The sequence below is a fragment of the Moschus berezovskii genome, chromosome 8, assembly GCF_049115385.1.
Source record: "Moschus berezovskii isolate FMDL1 chromosome 8, NW_MosBer_1.0, whole genome shotgun sequence".
NCBI classification, from domain to species: Eukaryota; Metazoa; Chordata; class Mammalia; order Artiodactyla; family Moschidae; genus Moschus; species Moschus berezovskii.
Window position 1 is genome coordinate 49,916,603 of NC_142467.1, and position 18,817 is coordinate 49,935,419.

The following is an 18,817-nucleotide window of genomic DNA, read 5'->3' on the forward strand; positions in this document are numbered from 1 at the left end:
ATCATAGAAAGTTCTGTTGGACAGCTCTAGTATAGAATATTGAAGGTGGAGGGAATCCCCTGGTAGTCTAGTGGTTAGGACTGGGTGCTTTCATTGCTGTGGCCTGTGTTCAATCCCTGGTTGGGGAACTAAGGTCCTGTGAGCTGTGCTGTACAACCAAAAAAATAAAGAATATTGAAGGTGGAAAGGTCTCTATACTTCTTAGCCTCATGCCCACATGCCCATACCAATCCCCACGAAACCCATGAGGCCCACACTGGGGCAGACCCCTCCCCAAGACCTCCCAGCAGGGCTGAGATCTGAGCTTTTTTCCCTCCAGTGCCTGACTATCTCACACACACTCCTCCCGGCCCACATTCTGTGACCCTCTCCTAACATGTGTACATACCCAGGGTGACAGCATGTGTCACCACATACCTGAGGGCATTGACAAGCTGCTGACACACACGTGTGGGCAGACATGTGCCCCTGAACCTTTTGTACCCAGGATCCACCCGAGGACATCCCCCACCTGCCAGGGCCCTCCCGTGCAGGCTTCATCCCTTCCTCCCTGGACCTCTGGTCACTCTCTCCCACTCTGCCCTCCCCATCCTGGCCTCCTCCCCTTTGCGGCCCTGTCCTGTTTCCAGGCTTCTGCCCACCCACCCACTGGCCACCTGCTCAATTCAGGGCTGTGGGAGGAGTGGGCTGGCTCTTCCTTTTGCCAAAGCTGCTGGGCTGTGGCCACTTGCTCCCATAGGACGAGAATGCAGAAACATGCCTTTTTTTAAACAAAAGATTAAAAAGAGAGGAAGTCAGGGCTCTGAGCTTGCTGCCCACACTCTCATTTTTGCTACAGAGTCTCCTCTGCTCCCCCATCCCTGATCCCCAGCACCAGAACTGGCAGGGAGGAGGCTTTCCACTCGTGGATGAAGACCTGAGGCCTCATAGGTAGAAAACGCGCTCCCTGGCCCAGACCATTTCCTTGCCCCATTAAGTGATCAGTGTGCCCTGGCACTGTGCCCAGTATTTTGCGTGTGTTGCCTCACTTAATCTCCCCCAGAAGACCCAGGACAGAGGTATTATTATTGCCCCCATTTTATAGGAGGAAACAGAGTTGAAGTGCCAAGTTCAATATCAAACAACTGGGCGTCAGTCACGATCAGAGCACAGGGCTTTGTGAGCCCAGAGCCCCTGCTTTTGAGGGTCACACTGTCTTGCCTTTGGTGGAGTCAGGAGAGCAAGGACAGGCAACCTGGATTCTTGCCACAGCCTCGGGAGGAATATGCCTGCTCCTGTGAGGCTTCAGGTTCATGTTCTGAAAAATGCGGGATCGTAATTGCAAATTTGCAGGGTTGTTGTGAGGGCCAAGGAGCTTAGTGCTGAAGGTGCTTCGGAAGGGAGTATACCTTCTGGGTATGCGCGAGTCTGGTGTTCTCTGAATCGGTTTGGATAAACCCCTCGCTCTGCATGCCTGTGTGCTCAGTTGTGGCTGGCTCTTTGAAACCCAATGGAGTGCAGCCTGTCAGGCTTTTCTGTCAATGGGATTCATCGGGCAAGAATACTGGAGTGGGTTGCCATTTCCTCTTCCAGGGGATCTTCTCAACCCAGGGATCAAACCTACGTCTTTGGCATCTCCTGCTTTGGCAGGTGGATTCTTTGCCACAGAGCCACCTGGGTTAGAACCTGGGATTTACACAAAAGCTTGACACCGTGCTGTGAAGAGGGAGTTCAGCAAGCATGACTTCTCTTATCTTATAGACGTGGCTCTCGGGTCCCCAGTTCCTGGGATAGAGCCTAGGTTCGTGGAGCCTGTTAAGCCTCTGCACAGAGCCCCATGCATGTACTGGGTGCCGGTGAATGAGACAAACCCTCCTTTCCTGCCCCTCCTCTCCCCGGAATCCTCAGAATCTTCCCCAGAAGGGGCCATTTGAAACATGCTCTCTCCTCTGGGGCTTCTGAGAAACATGGCCTCCCGCTGGGCAGGAACCTGAGCATCCCAGTCTGAGTAGGGTGGGCACCTTCCTCGAGTACCTGTTCCTGTTTTTAACATCCCAGACTGAAGCCCTCTCCCTGTCCAAGTTCAGTCTCTCTCACTTAAATCTACCTCCAGCTCCTATAGTAATGTCGATGGAGGCCCTGTTGGTCCTTAGAAACTCTGTCTAGTGGATGGACGAGCAGCCGTGGTCCTGGGCTAGGCGGGGAGGTGTGGTGTGCTGTGTCATGGGAGGGTGCTTCTCAGGAAGGGAGACCCGCTGGGCTGCTCCCTCCACGTGGAGGACAGGCAGAGCCACCCAGCCGGACGGCGGTCCATAGCTGTGCCCATGGGTTCTGGCCTTCGCCAGCTTTCGTATGAGGTTATATTTCTTGGCCTCTAGCCCACCTCCCAGATCTTCCTTCCTCATCCTTCTCCACAGTTTCCCACCCATTCCCTTCATGCTGCTCAGACATGAAGCCAGTGACAGAACACCCTGGGGCCTGTGAGAACGGGCATCTCTGCCAGCCTGCAGGCTTCCTCAGTGCCTGCCAGTGTCCGCCCCTGCTCCCATCAGCTGCATCTGTGTAGCTGGGACCTGCCTATGTGCTTGGGAGAGGGGATCAAAGTTTGGAAGATATGGTGGGGCATGGCCATGTCAGGAACCTGGGTGTGCAGACCTGCAAGCAGTAGGCTCACTGGGTGGAAAAGCCAAACATCTGGGGCTGCAAATATCTGAGTTCAAAACACAGCACCGCCTGTGTGACCTTGAGCAATCTGCCCTGAGCTGTGGGGAATCTCGGAGTCTTGGGATCTGCCTCAGACTTAAGGAATCAGAATCTGCCTTTTAACAAGATGCCTGGGTAATTCATATACACATTAAAACTGGAGAAGGCTGCACAGGAGACTCGTTTCTTGCCATTAGCCTGTGATTAGGGCAGTAATAGACCATGGGCAGTGTCTGGCCCCTTAGGGGCCTCCTTTGTGATGTGAAGGGATTGTGCCAGATGATGTTTGTAGTAGAAGGTATAACATGGCACCTAGATGCCAGATCTAGCCCTCAAACTAGTTTTGTTTGGCAAAATATTACATTTAAATTTGTTTTGATTTATTTATTTTTAATTGGAGGATAGTTGCTTTACAGTATTGTGTTGGCTTCTGCCATCTATCAACATGAATCAGGCCACAGGTATACATATGTCCCCTCCATCTTGAACTTCCCACTCCATTCCACCCCTCTAGGTTGTCACAGAGCACTAGATTTGGAAATTTCCTGTGTGACACAGGGAGCTAAATCTTTTTGAATAAGATACCGGTATTTAATGGAGAAGGCAATGGCAACCCACTCCAGTACTCTTGCCTGGAAAATCCCATGGACGGAGGAGCCTGGTGGGCTGCAGTCCACAGTGTTGCTAGGAGTCAGACACGACTGAGCGACTTCACTTTCACTTTTCACTTTCATGCGTTGGAGAAGGAAATGGCAACCCACTCAAGTATTCTTGCCTGGAGAATCCCAGGGACAGGGGAGACTGGTGGGCTGCGGTCTATGAGGTCGCACAGAGTCGGACATGACTGAAGTGACTTAGCAGCAGCAGCAACCAGTATTTAAAATCTGGGAAATGTCACTAAAATATTAAGAATTCTAGTTTTTCTTGAAAAATCAAATAATGTGGAAAATGGGCCAAATTCTACGTGGCAACAATGCCTCCTATGAGCCATGAAACCCACAGCCCTTGCTTCAAGTTCTTCCAACCACAAATATTTTGAAGATAAAAACCCAGGAGCCTCTAAAAACACATGAAAAAAATGTTCAGCTTCACTCTTGATATAAGAATTCCAAATTAAATCTACTTTGAGTCACTATGCTCCACGTGTTACTAGTAAAGATATAAAAGTTTGATCACACGTTGTATTGACAAAGGCAGAGGGAAATGGTCCCCTCACATACTAGCGTGAAAGTTTGTACGTTTCTAAAATGGATCGTTTCTAGTTATCTTTCAGAAGTACCCAACAACACCTTTGTATTGTTTTGTCACTAAGTCATATCTGACTCTTTTTTAACACTATGGACTGTAGCCTGCCAGGCTCCTGTCCATGGGATTTCCCAGGCAAGAATACTGGAGTGTCTTGCCATTTCCTTCTCCAGGGGAAAACAACACCTACCCTTGACCAAATAATACCTGTTCTAGAAGTTTATTTGCAGACACTTGTATACATGAAAAGTGAAAGTGAAGTTGCTTAGTTGTGTCCAACTCTTTGCAACCCCATGGACTGTAGCCCACCACGCTCCTCCATCCAAGAGATTCTCCAGGCAGGAGTACTGGAGTGGGTTGCCATTTCCTTCTCCAGAGGATCTTCCCAACCCAGGGATCAAACCTGGGTCTCCTGCATTGTAGGCAGACGATTTACCATCTGAGCCACCGGGAAGTCATGGGAAATGTAATTCTAAGGCACATATATGAGGTTAGACATCACAAAACTATTTGTCATAGCTGCAGACTGGAGCTATAGACTGGGACTAACTTAATTGCCGGTCGATAGGGGACTGGCTAGGTAAATTATAGGACAGCCACATGATTAAATGAGAACTCTTTATGTGATAATATAGAAGGAGGATCTCTAAAAGAATTTCTGAAGAAGAAGAGGGTACAGAGCAGCATGCAGGGTCCAGTATTTGCATGGGGGAGGGGAAGGTATCTATGGAAAGATGCTCTGGTAACACTGGCCATCTCTGGGCAGGGGACCTTGGAGTCTGGGGTATAGGGATGGGAAGGAGTCACTTAACTATCCACACTTTTGTATCTTTTGAACTTTGAACCATGTCAATGTGTTAACTACACAAAGAATAAAAATCTGAAAACTTCCAGGGACCTGCTGCTGCTGTTGCTAAGTCACTTCAGTCGTGTCTGACTCTGTGCAACCCCATAGACGGCAGCCCACCAGGCTCCTCCGTCTCTGGGATTCTCCAGGCAAGAACACTGGTGTGGGTTCACTTTCCAGGGACCTAGATTCTGTGATTCTAACATTGCATGTCGACTTAATATGACTGGACAAAGCTCATCTCTCACGAGGCCAAGTTCCTAACGATTTACCAGCAGTGGTTCCCATGGGTCTCCAGGCCTGCTCTGTCCCTGAGGCGTGCCACTAGTGGCCCCTCCGAGCTCGAGCAGCCCTGCGGGAAGGCTCCCTCCGGCACAGAGCAGCTGCGTGAACTGTGGCGTCTCCTGGGAGCGCAGCCCTGGGCCCTCGCTCACCCCCTTTGCCTCCTCTGTCCTAGGGGAGCCTTCTCAGTGGTGCGCAGGTGTGTGAAGGTGCTGGCCGGCCAGGAATATGCTGCCAAGATTATCAACACAAAGAAGCTCTCGGCCAGAGGTAGGTGCCAGATCCACTCCTGGCCCGCCCTCCAGTGCTCTCCTCCCTTCAGCCCTCCCTCTATCCCTTGGGTTAGAACCAGGACCTGGGTCTCTCCTTCTGGGTGATGCTGCTGTCAGAGGTGGGGGCTCTTCTTCCTGTGGGCACTATGAGACTAGACTCCTCCATATTTCTTCCTTAGGGGGTCTAGACTGGATGCCATAGCCTCTCACAGGCCAGGCTCTCTGCCCCTCATCCACCCACCCAGGTAAAGACTAAGCTGCCAGGTAGGCCTTCTTTTCCCTGCTTTTCTGCCACTCACCTCCATTCTCACTGCCAGACCTCTGCACCTACCTTTCTCTCTGCCTAGATGCTCTTATCTGGCTCCTTAGGAGGCTGGCTCTCTGTCAGCCTTCAGGTCTCAGGTCAATGTCACAACCTTTGAGAGACTTCCCTGACCCCCAGACTGAGGGTGACCTCCCCATTTTATGGCTCTTGTTACTGTTTACTGTCTTTATGGCTTTCTCCCAGTGTGGAGTTATCCCATTTACTGGTTTGGTACCTTGTTTAATATTCATCTTCTTTTATGACCATAAGCACCAAGAAGGTGGGGATGGGTGTCATTCCCTGTATGTGCCCAGCACCTGGGACAGCACCTGACATATCTGGGTGCTCAGTGAGCATCCTATGAACACCGGGTGCGTTATGCCTCGACCGCACCAGTCCACCCTCTGGTTCCTAAATACTCCCTTGGACAGTGGCTTCCCAGCCTGGAATCCCCTGGAGAGCTTCAGACAGTCCTTATGCCTGGATCCCACACCCCAAGGTTGTAATTTAATTAGTCTGGGCTGTGACTTGGGTTTTTGGAAATGATCCCCTGGTAATTCTAATTTGGACGTGGTTCTAAACCCACAGCATCAGCATCATTAGGAGATTGTTAGGAATGCAAATTCATAATTCCAGATGTAAGGGATCAGACTGCATTTTGACAAGACACCGGTAATTTGTATGGACTTTAAACTTTGGAGTGCCTGCTCTGAAGCTATGTTCTTGTGCTTAGCATGTGGTTAGGGTGGTGATGGTGGTGACCACAGTTGGGAAAGACTGTCTTCAAAGATCTCCACTCTGAACAGTGGGTCTGAGCTGCCTTAGGGACCCCCAAGATGTGGGGGGCATTCTGGTGGGTGAGGCAGGCACAGGAGGGGGCTGTGCAACCATGGCTTGTGCAGTGTGAAAGGGGGTTGGCAGAGTGTCCAGGTGTTTGTCTGGCATAGAGGCAGCTGTCTGGGCCAGGGCCCAGCAGGTATGGGTTTCACAGAGGCCGGTATAGGATGTTCACAATGGCCCCCACGGGCCTCCCAGCAGGTTTTGTGTTGCACCGTGTGCTGCTTCCTTTCATGTCTCTGGCTCAGCATTGCTGGGAGCCTGGCACTTTCTAGTTACCAAACTCCCCCGTAGACAGATCAGCATCCTGCAGGGAAAAGAGGCTGGGGTGGCGGCGGTCCTCTGAAGACCGGGGCCTGCCGTGGCACACAGCCCGTGTGAATGCTCGTGTGGAAGGGTGAGCCCTGCGGAAGGTCCAGGGCCAGAGCCTGGGGCGGGAAGCCAGGGCAGGCAAGAAGGCCAGCAGGAGCACTGCCTCACACCCAGATGCCGGGGCTTGCCTGGCCATTGCTGTGGCTGTCTGGTGGCCTCTCTGTGCTTTATATCACAGTTGGTCAAGGAAGATGTCCCAATCTCTGAGATACATCAGGGGCAGGGCTAAGCCATGGCTTGGGGTGACAGGTTGGGTTGCCCTCCCCACCGCCGTCATAGTGAGGGAGAATTAGGAACCAGGGTCCTTGCTGAATGCGGGGAATCTTCGGCCCGTTCACCACAGTCAGAGCCACATTCACACATGCATGAGACAGAAAGAAACACGTGTCAGGGGATGGAAGGAGCATCACCTCTTTTCTGGAAGGTAACTAAGGGTTTGGGGGAGTGTAGACTCTGGTTTGTGCAGTAACTACCAAGCCCCCTCTCTGGTGATTTAAGAAAGCTCTGACCTCCTGGGAGGAAGGTGCCCAGGCCTAGGTGGGTGTGAGGGGCTGGGGGGAGGGTCTCAGAACCTTCCCAAAGAAGTCTGCCAACTGCGATGCTTTTCTCCCAGCGCGTGGGGAGGGGCAGAGCTTCCTTTAGCGGGTTTCTTTGTTCGTCTCTCCTGGGGCCTGTGGTAGGGAGTGTTTTAAATGCTGGATGTTCGGCAACACACTCCAAGCTTCTCCTGCTGGCACTCCTGGTTGACTCTGGCAGTTCCCAGCAGGGGGCCATGCCCCCCGGAGTGTCCTCCACCCCCCACCCCAGGAACTATGGCTTCCCCTTTCCCATGGGGCCAGCCTCTTTTATTGAGCGGCTCCCAAACCCAGGAGATGATTTTTGTGTGTATTTTTAAACTACTCTTTTTATATAAAATGCTCGTACTATAAACAATTCCAAGAAGCCATAAAGACATGAAATGAAAGGTAAAAATGTTTCCCTGTCCCAATCCCTGCCAAATCCCCCTGGGAGCCTTTTGAAAGCTACAGCTGCCCCAGTTCCACCCCTGAGAGTGGGGGATTCAATAGGTGAGGCCCCAGTTCCTGCCTTTAGAAAGTCCTGTCAGCAGTGACAACAGCCTGTAGATGCTCAGCGCTAACTCCCGCCAGGGGCTCTGGAAGCTTCCTAGCCACAGACTCACCAGGCAGACAAACAGAAAGAATTCATCAGCATTTTAGGGGATGCTGGGCACACGGACCTGGCTAGTGCTGCCAGAGGTGACTGGCCCCCGTCCAGCAACCTCCACAAGCCTCACTGTCCACCTGAGCACCAAGGGGTTACTTCCTCAGCTCCCTAATGACCAGTCCCAGGACACCAGGTGGGAAGCATGGTGAGCTCATTCAGCTGTCCCTGAGCTTCGGGATTATGCAAGGGAGCTTGCAAGGAGGCAGTGGGACACACCTTTCTTGTCTTTCTCATCTACTTCCCCACCCCTTCCCCCTTCTTGGTCCTCCAGATTATTTCTCCAACTGCCCAGGATCTGGAGGCTTTTTGAAGTCCTGTGGAGGGAGGAGATATTTCCTGTTCTGAGACTAGAGGTCTATTTTCTGCCCTGGCTCCTGTGCCTCTAGCCAGAACCCCACTGACCACATACCTGTTGGAGCCCACTCACTCTGCTGGCAGAGCCCTCAGGCTTCCCCAGGTTCTGCTCTGCCCTGTCATGCCCTGCTGGTCCTGTCCGGCCCCAGGAACCTCTCCGCAGAGTTTTCACCGACCCACTGCCTGCCTAGCTCTGGGCAGACCTTAACCCCAACACCCTGGAAGTCTGCCCCAGGGGAGGGAGGGAGAAAATTCACAAAGCATCTATCACAATGGGTATTGGGAGCAAGGCTTCCTGGTGCCCAAGCAGGAGGCTGCAGACTAGTTTCTCTCAGATCTCTCACCATCATGGGACTTCACTGAACTGGATGGATTGATTTCTCAATTATGAAAATGGGAGGCAATACAGTACAGTAATTATGAACACAGGTTGAAATCCCAGCTCTGCTACTTCTTGGGTATGGGAATTTGGACAAGCTGCTTATGACTCTGGGTCCTGGGAACATGGCAGAGACCAAAGGTCAAGGTCTTGAGGTCATCGCACCTGTTTCCTAGGGAGGGAGCCTGAAAAGAACATTAAACACACAAGTAAGCTGGGTATTTTAAAGTAGTGACAAGTGTTAACAAAGAAAATAAGACAGGGTAATGGCGGTGTGGTGGGGCTGGAGGAAAAGGCAGCTGGGGAAGCTAAGGAGGTGACATAGTGCTGGGACCTGCTTGAGGAGAAGGAGGAAGCCATGAGAAGACCCAGGAGAAGAGTATCTCAGGCAGAGGGCACAGCAGGTGCAAAGGCCCTGAGGTGGGAAAGGGTTTGCATGCCTGAGGCCACAAAGGAAGCTAGTGTCAGGGGAGATTCAAGGCCAAAATGAGGCAGAACTCAGCACCCTGCAGGGTCTTTCTGAATGTTTTTGAGGAGTTTGGATTGTATTCTAAGTACTTCGGGAAGCTGTTGGAAAGTTTGAAGGCAGGATCTCATTTTTATTTTAATAAGAAGTCCTTGGCTGCCCTCTTAACTATTGACTGGGGGGCTGGGGGGAGGCTTTAAGAGTGGTTCCTCAAAGTTCTGAGTTGTAACAAGGCTTGACCACATTGATGATTACCTTGATTTTGTCAAGAGACTGCTTAATGGAGCAAGGCCTCAGAGTCAAGAGGAACTCAGTCCCTATATTTCTTGAGGTTCCCTCCATATTAGACAATGAAAACACTTCAAACAGAGTTACAAAAATTATTGTATAAAGTATATGTTTATATTCAACAAATTAATGCTTTTAGCACTGAAGGTTGCAATGCAGTGTAATTGTACTAGGCACAAGATGATTACAAGATCTGTAAAACCAGTTCCTAGCATTTCCAGCAGTGATGTCTGGTAAGCAGTCACATGTTCAAAGCTGTGTGACCAGCGGTTTCTTCTTTCAATCCTGTTAGTGTAACTCTGCTCCCAGTTGACCTTACATGGAGAAAAACATCAGAATTCTGGATTTAGGTCCTTTGTCCCCTGAGTGTGTAGCCTGAGCCAGGAGTCCCCTTGCCCCCTGAGATAGGCCCCACTTTGAGCTGCCTGGCATTTGGTTCTGCTGGGGATGGGTGGGGTGGGCGGCAGGGTTTGGAGCTGGGGCGGGTTCAGTCATCCTCTGCTTACTGGGGACTCTTGGCCACCTCTGGATGGGGATTCCCCTCCTTTGCCTGGGAATCAGCCTTCCTTCCCCTCCACCTCCCTACCCTGAAGGATTTGGAAGGAGACAGAGAGGGAGGAGAAATGAGGATGCCCCCAGCTGGGCCAGCCATCCCCCTCTAGCCTGCAGCTGCCTTCAGCTGGGGAGTGGAGTTTACACTCTACGGAAAGAGGATTGGTCTTAATTGCTTTGCTGATGGAAAAGCCACATTTCAGTATTGATCTTGGTTTCTGCAGCCCTTGGAGGACAGCTGGTGATTCCGCTAATGGAGAGGGGAGGGGACAGGGGAGCTGGCAGCCTAGGGACAGGGCTAGGATTTTCTTCCTCCTCATCACCCTCCCTGGTGCCCACCTTCCCTGGAGGGGCCATTCAGAAAGCAGGGTACTAGTCCTGGCTCCACCTCTGAGTGTCTGTGTGAGTTCCCTGCTGTGGGCCTGAATTTTCCCACTCAGGAATAGGAGGCAGATGGAGATGAGTGTGATGAGTTAGGGTGTAGAGAAACAGGAGAGCATTGGGTTTTGAGTTTTATTTTTATTTATTTATTTATTTGCTGTGCCACGTGGCTTGCAGGATGTCAATTCCCCTACCAGGGGATGAAGCTGAGCCGTGGCAGTGAAAGCCTAGAATCCTAACCACTAGGCCACCAGGGAACTCCCCGACAGGCTTTACAGCTCACCTGTGGAGCTGACTGTTCTGTTCAGTTGCTTAGTCGTGTCCGACTCTTTGCGACCCCGTGGACTGTAGCCTACCAGGCTTCTCCGTCCATGGGATTCTCCAGGCAAGAATACTGGAGTGGGTTACCATTTCCTTCTCCAGGGGATCTTCCCGACCCAGGGATTGAACCCGGGTCTCCCGCATTGGAGGCTGACACTTTAACCTCTGAGCCACCAGGGAAGCTACCTGGATGCAAAGCGTGGCTCCACTGCTCACCGCAGTGTGACCTTGTATCAGATCCTTAACCTCTCTGAACCTCTGTTCCTCCTCTGTAAGGCCAGCACAGTGGTAGCACTATCCTCAGAGGATTACTGGGAGGGCTTGAGATGTATATAAAGTGCTCTGCATAATACCTGACGTGTAGTAGATATTCTGTATTTGTGACTGGCTCCTATTATACTGTTGGGTTTTTTTTAATTAAGGCATTAAATAGCCAATTGTGAGAAAAGCACCACAAAGGAAATTGAAAAATGCTTAAAACAGGGACAGTGATGCCCACAGCTGGGCTTGTCGGGAGGACTGAATGGGGTCACGGGTAAGATTGTGTTCAGCAGTCTCAGAGTCAGAGATCATGGGTGCAGATTCTGAACACGGCCTCTCTCCCAAGTGGGCAGGGAAATCTAGGGGATTTGGACAGGTCCCGGGAAGCAGGTGGGAGGTCTCTGGGTGAGCCCCCATGCTGCCATGGACGAGTTCTACTCTGCAGATTCTTTGGGGCTTTCTGTGTCCTCGGTGCTGACTTCTCTCACAGGAGGCATCTTCTGTAAATTATTACAACACTTCTCCTGCAGAGAATACCCACTCCCTTGAAAGATTTGTTTATTCAATCATTTGTTCTTTCATTTAGTTACTTCTGCTTTTTTACAGGTCTAGCTTTAGTCATCTTTTTATTTATGTATTTTAAAAAATGTATTTATTTATTTACTTTTGGCTGTGCTGGGTCTTCATCGCTGCGTGGGCTTTCTCTAGCTTCGGAGAGTGGGGGCTATTCTCTAATTGTGGTGTGAGGGCTTCTCATTGCAGTGGCTTCTCTTGTCGCAGAGCATGGGCTCTCGGGCGCTTGGGCTTCATTGGTTGTGGCTCCCAGGCTCCAGAGCACAGGCTCAAAAGTTGTGGCGCAGGGGTTTAGTTGTTCTGAGGCATGTGGGATCTTCCTGCTTCAGGGATCGAACCCGCGTCTCATGCATTGGCAGGCGAATTCTTTACCACTGAGCCACCAGGGAAGCCCATTCATTTATTTCTTGAGCACCTTCCATGGGCCAGGGATTTAGGTAGATGCCAGGGGTAGAACGGAGACCAAGTCCTTGCCCTCAAGGACAGCGACATCCCTGAGACAGAGTGGCATGTGCTGTCTAGGGGCCCTGGGAACGCAGAGGAGGAGCCCCCAGCAGCTGGCAGTCAGGGTGGGCTGCCAGAGAGAGTGACATCCAAGGATGGATAGGAGTGAATGATGGCCAGTGAAGAGCGGGTGGGAGGCTGAGAAGGAGCTTTCCAAGCTGAGAGAACCACGTGCGCGAAGGTCCCAGAGTGAGAGGGCTGGGCAGGGCGCTCCTGGAGAGCTGAGGTTCAGCAGTTCCACCGGAGGACGTGCGGTGGGAGGGGCGGGGCTGGGGATTGCAGTGGGAGCCTGATGTGGGTGTGGGGGTGTTCCAGGCTGCCTGGAGTCTGGCTCTGATACAGGCAGGAGATGCCCCTTTGTTGAGAACCCTGAAAACCGAGATGCAGCGCAGGGAAGGGACTTCTGCCTCACTGCAGCCTGGGTCTCGCTCTCTTCCGCTGCATCCCACTGCCTTCTCAGAGAACCCAGAGGCTCTGCCCAGGCGAGCTTGCCCAGGCCCTGGGAGGGAGAGGTCATTAGAGGCTGTGAGGAAGGAGAGATGGGGTGGGTGGAGGTGCCTCCCTCCCCTGGACTCATCTGGGCCTCTGTGTGTTTCAGACCACCAGAAGCTGGAGCGTGAAGCCCGCATCTGCCGCCTGCTGAAGCACCCCAACATCGGTGAGCGTGGGGGACGGGTGAGGGGTGTGGGTAGGGCCTGGCCCGGCTCCCCTGCCCGCCCTGGTGGGTGTTTGTTGAGGGAAGGGGGCAGCTGCTCTCTTCTTGGGGACGGCAGCAAATAGAGGTGGGAAAAGTGGTGTCTTGCATGGTTTCCATACTCTTCAGTGAGCAGCTTGCTTGGGGGGAAGGTGAAGAATGGGCCCTTCCTCCCAGCCCACGCTGCCGGCAGCCTCCTTCAGAAAAGCTGTTTCAGGAAAACTTCCGAAGCTCTGAGAGACGAAAATAGGCCAGGCTTAGCTTTGACCAGTGTAGCCCACTCCCCAAGCCCACCCCCATGCTGAGTCAGCCTGGTACCATGGCCCTTCCCACCTTCATGGACCTGCAGTGCCGGCCTCCCCAGGCCAGCCCCAAGGTGGCCCCTGCCCCAGAGTGGACTGAATGCAGGCTGCATGGAGTGGCTGAGCCCAGGGCAGGCAGGATGGCTCTGAAATAGCACCTGGCTGCCTGACCTCCCTTCCCCCATCCCTGCACAGCTGAGGGGCTGTATCACTGCGTGGCTGGGCTCTGAGTCATGATGGGGAGGGAGTGCAGATTCTAGATATAGTTCTGTCAGGGAATGGCTGTGTGACCTTGGGTAGGAGCACTACCCTCTCTGAGCTGCTTTCTCCCATCTTTGCAAGGAGAAGTTTGTCTGGACCAGCTGGGCATCTTGTTAAAAGGTAGATTCTAGTTGAGTGGGTCCGGATGGGGCCTGAGGGTCTGCATTCCCAACACACCGTGAATTGATGCCAAAGCTGCTGGCTCACCAGTCACACTTGAGCAGCAAGATCTGGGTGCTCTGTAAGGAACATTCCAACTCTGACAGACACCACGCCTTCTCCCTCAGGAGGGAAGCATCTCTCTGTGTCCAGGGCCCCAACAGTTAACTCCCCTGCAGAAGAGTAGCATCTCCATCTGCTATTTATACCCAGAAGGCACCTCCCCTTACCCGTGCCTGGGAAGAGGAGCAGAGCTGCACAGACAGCAGCTGGAGGCTTGGGGCTAGAGTCGGAGAAGGTGCAGCAAGGCGGCTGGTGGGGAGCCACCCTGGTTGGCCCCTGACCTGCGTATGACCATGGGCAGTTCCTGCCCAATCTGGGCCGGCCTCCAACTCCCCAGCTGTACAATGGAGGGAGTCGTGAATGGTTTTTGACTGTAAAATTCCATGGTTCTTAGAAAGCCCGTTCACCCTGGAGGAAGGAGATGGGGTGTGTGTGTGCACGTGTGCATGTGCCACTGCACAGTGGCAGTTGTCTCTGGTCAACACTCCCCCATCCTTCAGTCGCTCATTCCCAGCTCTAGTAGGGAGCAGTAAGTTATGGGCTCTGGGGCTGACAGACTAGAGTCAGATCCTGGGTTTGCTGCTTAATTGCTGTGTAACCCAGGACATGTTGCTTAACTGCTCTGAAGTTGAGTTTTCTCATCTGGAAAATGGGAATGATAGATACCTTGTAGGCTTATGATGATCAAACAAAGCATAGCAAAATGACAGGCCCCAGGGAAGGGCTCTGGATCATTTAGCTGCTCCATCTTTTCTCAATCTACACCCTCCAACAGAACAATCTTACCGAAAGACTTACCTTTTGCCTGAATCTTCGTGTGATTCTCATTCCTCTGAGCCATCAAGATTTTGAATCATTGGTTTGGGGCACTGTATATAATATGCTGGTTAAGAAAATGGAATTTTCAGTCAGACACACCTGGGTTCAAATCCAAATTCTACCTTTTATTTGGTATCTGAGCTTCGGCAGGCTATGAACTTCTCAGACTTAGTACCTTCCTCTGTGAAATAAGGATAATCATGGTACCCACTTTCTAGAACTGTTGTGAGGGTTACGTGAGGTATTTCAAGTAAAGCACTTAGCACAAGCCTGGCAGGCGGTCGAATCTCAGAAATGGCAGCCATCGTCTTCATTATCATCATCACTTGAGTTATGACTCCTTCATTCATTGACCTGATGTCAAGGCCATCAGAGACCCCACCATGTGGCAAGGCCTCTGCTAGTCTCTGAGGACGTGTGGAAGAAATGAGGGTGGGAGAGGAGTGGGGAAGCTGATGGACAGGGAAGTAGAGAGCAGAGCTGAGATCCAGAGCAAGAAGATGGTTAGAAGAACCTAAAGCCATTGTCAAGGCTGGAAGGGTCCTTGGAGGGTACCACTTTCTGAGCCTCCAAGCAACTCTGTTCAAAGTAGTTGTAATCTGTCCAAAAGAGTGCTGATCGGTCCAGATGTGGCTATAGAACCTGAGAAGTGGGTCTGTGCCCAAAGAAACTATTCAGCCTGCTTAGTGATCCCAGCCAAGCTCACTGCTCTCTGCCCGTGTGTGGCCACAGCCCAGCCCCAGAGACTAAGTCAGGGAGCTCGCTGGCTCAGCATAGGGGGAACAGGCTGCATCAAACACAAAGCATTTCCCTCCTCGACCTTGCCTCGGGGAGGACAGCACTCTGCTCTCTGTACCATTAGCCCCTGCTGATGAAGTGGACCCCCACCCCCACCTTAAAAGCCACCCAAGGAGCAGGAGGAGATAACCTGAGAGTTTAGCAGGTGCTTTGGGGTGGCCAAGGGAAGTGAGGTTAGTGATGAAGGTGGTGATGTCTTCATTTATTAAGTTCTTCCTAGTGCCAAGCACTGTGTTGAGCACCTTACAAGCATCTTTGAATTAACTCCTGACACCAGTCCAGTGTAGCGGTTTTGGCTCTGCCGCTAGGAAAGGAGGCTCAGAGAGGTTACGTAATTTGCCCAAAGTCACTCAGCTTCTAAGAGGTGGAGCCGGGAAGCAAAGTCAGAGAGTCCAACTCCAGAGTCCATGTTCTCAGTCCTTCTGTGGCCACCAGGAGTGTCTTGTTGGGGGGCAGTGGCCAGAGGAACAAGTATGATCCTTCAATTTCTGAGAAAGAAATGGTAACTGTTGGAAATAGGACAGAATGTCAGAAGTTCATGAACCCAGCTACACACATGAAAACTAGGTTACAGATTTGTTTGTTCTGTGACAGTGACAGCATAAGTCCATGAGCACAGACATGCCAGTCTCCCCACCAGGCAGTGGCACTGTCACATAGGCCATAGCCCTTGAATCCTTGCCTCTCTTGGGCTCTACGCTGAGTTTTTCCTCAGGGCAGCCTCCAACCACAGGAAGAGAGTTTTGTGCATGAAAACAGCCCTGAAATGAGGATTCCTGTCTCCTGTGCTCTGAGCCAAGATTTAGCCACCTCTTGGGGACTGAAGCCAACTCCAGGATCATCCCACAGGTGGGGGCTGGAATCCAGCCCATATTCCCCTGCTAAGAGGGCCAGCCTTCAAAATCAGCACAAAGGCACCATCGGAGCTAGAGGAAGCTCTGGAGACACCCTCTCCCATTCTGTCCATTTCCCCGAGCCCAGAGGACCTTCTCTAAAAGAGGCTGAGGCTTCTGGCCAAAGGGAACCCTAGTCTTCTTGGAGCTCCTCCCAAATGACTGTTGACCTGGTTCTAACAGCCCTTTCTTGAGATGGTTCTGGATGCAGCTTGGCTTCTCAGAGAGTCTCACAATCACAAAAAAAGGAGTTTAAACCTCAAACACCTGAGCAGAGTAGAGGGAAAGGAGTTTGCTCCTGAAGAATCGTTTTGGAGTAAAGGGTCTTTCACAAAACTTTTCCTTGGTACACTATTAAAGCAAGTTTATGGTAGATAAATAATAAGACAAATAATTTTAAAGTATCTCCTATAATCTCAGCATCTGGAGCTAACATTGATGATATATACTTCCATGTGGTATTTGATGTCTGTAGCTTCCTAAGTGGAGAAGGCAATGGCAAGCCACTCCAGTACTCTTGCCTAGAAAATCCCATGGACGGAGGATCCTGGTAGGCTGCAGTCCATGGGGTCGCTATGAGTCAGACATGACTGAGCGACTTCACTTTAACTTTTCACTTTCCACTTTCACACATTGGAGAAGGAAATGGCAACCCATTCCAGTGTTCTTGCCTGGAGAATCCCAGGGATGGGGGAGCCTGGTGGGCTTCCGTCTATGGGGTCACACAGAGTCGGACACGACTGAAGTGACTTAGCAGCAGCAGCAGCAGCTTCCTAAGTACATCTAAACGTATCAGGTCAGGTTTCCTAGAAGCAGAGCCTGAGGCAAGGATTCAGGTGTGTGTGGGAACATGAGGGCGTGCTCCCAGGGAAGACCTGTAAGGATAGCAAGAAGCAGGATGGAGGAAGGGGAAAGGAACCAAGCAGAGAAGTGGCTTCAGCTTAAGTCTATCTCTGACCTGATCCCAGGTGGAGGGTGCAGTGGGGAGGCCTCTGGAACATAAACCCTGTCCTGGAGCTGTCCCTCCTTTAAGGCAGACTGGCCCTTTGCATGGCCTCTGCCTCCCCACATTAGTTCATCATTGCCTGAAGGCTATAGGTAACCTTGTGGGCAAGATGGGCAGTTCTATCAGCAGCAGGCAGTTCTCCAGAGAAGGAGGGCACCTGTGCATGGTTAGCCAACCCCCCCAGCAGCTGCAGGATGACTGCACCATCTTCCTACAGAAGGTCTGAGCAGGGCACAAAAATAGGGCTTTCAGATTCTGCACACACAAAATATAAGATGCTCAGTTCAAAACACACATACATTTCAAAAATTTATTTTTGCTTTGAAGTGCATTTAAAAGTTGAAATAGATTGACGGATGAAGGGATGGATAGAAATATAGTAAGGTATATATAAGAAATGGAGTAGGAAATGACAGCCCACTCTAGTAACCTTGCTTAGGAAACCCCACGGACAGAGGACCCTGGCAGGCTACAGTCCATGGAGTCGCAATGAGTCAGACATGACTGAGAGACTGAGAATGCACACACATATGAGAAAACACTAATAATAGAATCTAGGTGGTATGTACATAGGTATTCACTTGACTGTATTTTGAAATTTTTTATTATAAAATGTTGATTAAAAATTAAAGCAGGATTAAATTATACATACTCAGGCTACTTAGTTTTTAGTTTTGCTTTAAAATAGTTTAAAACATCTTTCAGTCATTATTTATAAATATATACTATTTAAGATTTTAAAAAACATTTTATTTAAATTTGTATCCCTTCATCCTCCATCTCGGGTTCCCATCTGTGTAGGCACCCACTCTCCAAACTTTATGCGGAGAATACTTTGGCCACCTGATGTGAAGAGCTGACTCATTGGAAAAGATCCTGATGCTGGGAAAGATTGAGGGCAGGAGGAGAAGGGGACAACAGACGATGAGACAGTTGGATGGCATCACCAACTCGATGGACACGAGTTTGAGCAAACTCCGGGAGATAGTGAAGGACAGAGAAGCCTGGCATGTTGCAGTTCATGGGGTCACAAAGAGTTGGACACGACTGAGCAACTGAACAGCAACATGAGGGCCATATGCTTTAAGGGACTCAATATTGTATGTGGCAGAAATTCAGATGGCACTAGGGCTTACAGTGAAAAGTCTCACCCGCCCACAACTCCAGCTGTCCTAATTCCCTTCCCCAAGGCCACCTCAGTGCCCACATCGCTAGATCATTCCAGAGAGACTAATGCCATACCCAAGCTGAAACGCATCCTCCTTTTTAGGAAGGACTGTGCATACTGCTTTGCTCTTTTACCAAACAACAAAATTTAGATATGATTCCAAACTAGTGAATAAAGAACTGCCGCATTATTTTAACATTTTCCATTGTGTTATGTACCATAATTCTTTGAGCCCACCCTCCCCCCCTGCCCATGGACCTGTTTAGGTTGTGGTACAGGGAAGGACATGAACTTGACCTGGGAGAACTTGCTCTTGGTTGGCAGGGTACAGGCCCCCCTAGAGTCAGCCCCAGGCCTTGGGCTCTCCCTCCTTTTTTTTTGAAAGAAGCTTAGGGGGTAATTTTGGAAGCTCTGGGCTCCTGGAAGCTTTGCCTCTGTTCTTGGTAAATGAGGTATGAAAAGATGACAGTTTCTCAGCAGGCCAGAACTCTGGGATTGCTGTCATTCGCT

General features: G+C 51.0%; 1 protein-coding gene across 2 annotated transcripts in view; it reads left to right on the forward strand.

The window, feature by feature from the left end:
* The window catches only part of CAMK2A (calcium/calmodulin dependent protein kinase II alpha), a 60,752-nt gene that overhangs the window by 10,614 nt on the left and 31,321 nt on the right, over positions 1–18,817 (forward strand). For both annotated transcript variants that reach the window (XM_088838561.1, XM_088838562.1), the window contains exons 2-3: positions 5,232–5,326; positions 12,743–12,802. In XM_088838561.1, the coding sequence (XP_088694687.1) occupies positions 5,232–5,326; positions 12,743–12,802 (155 nt within the window). The remainder of the gene's footprint in view (positions 1–5,231; positions 5,327–12,742; positions 12,803–18,817) is intronic.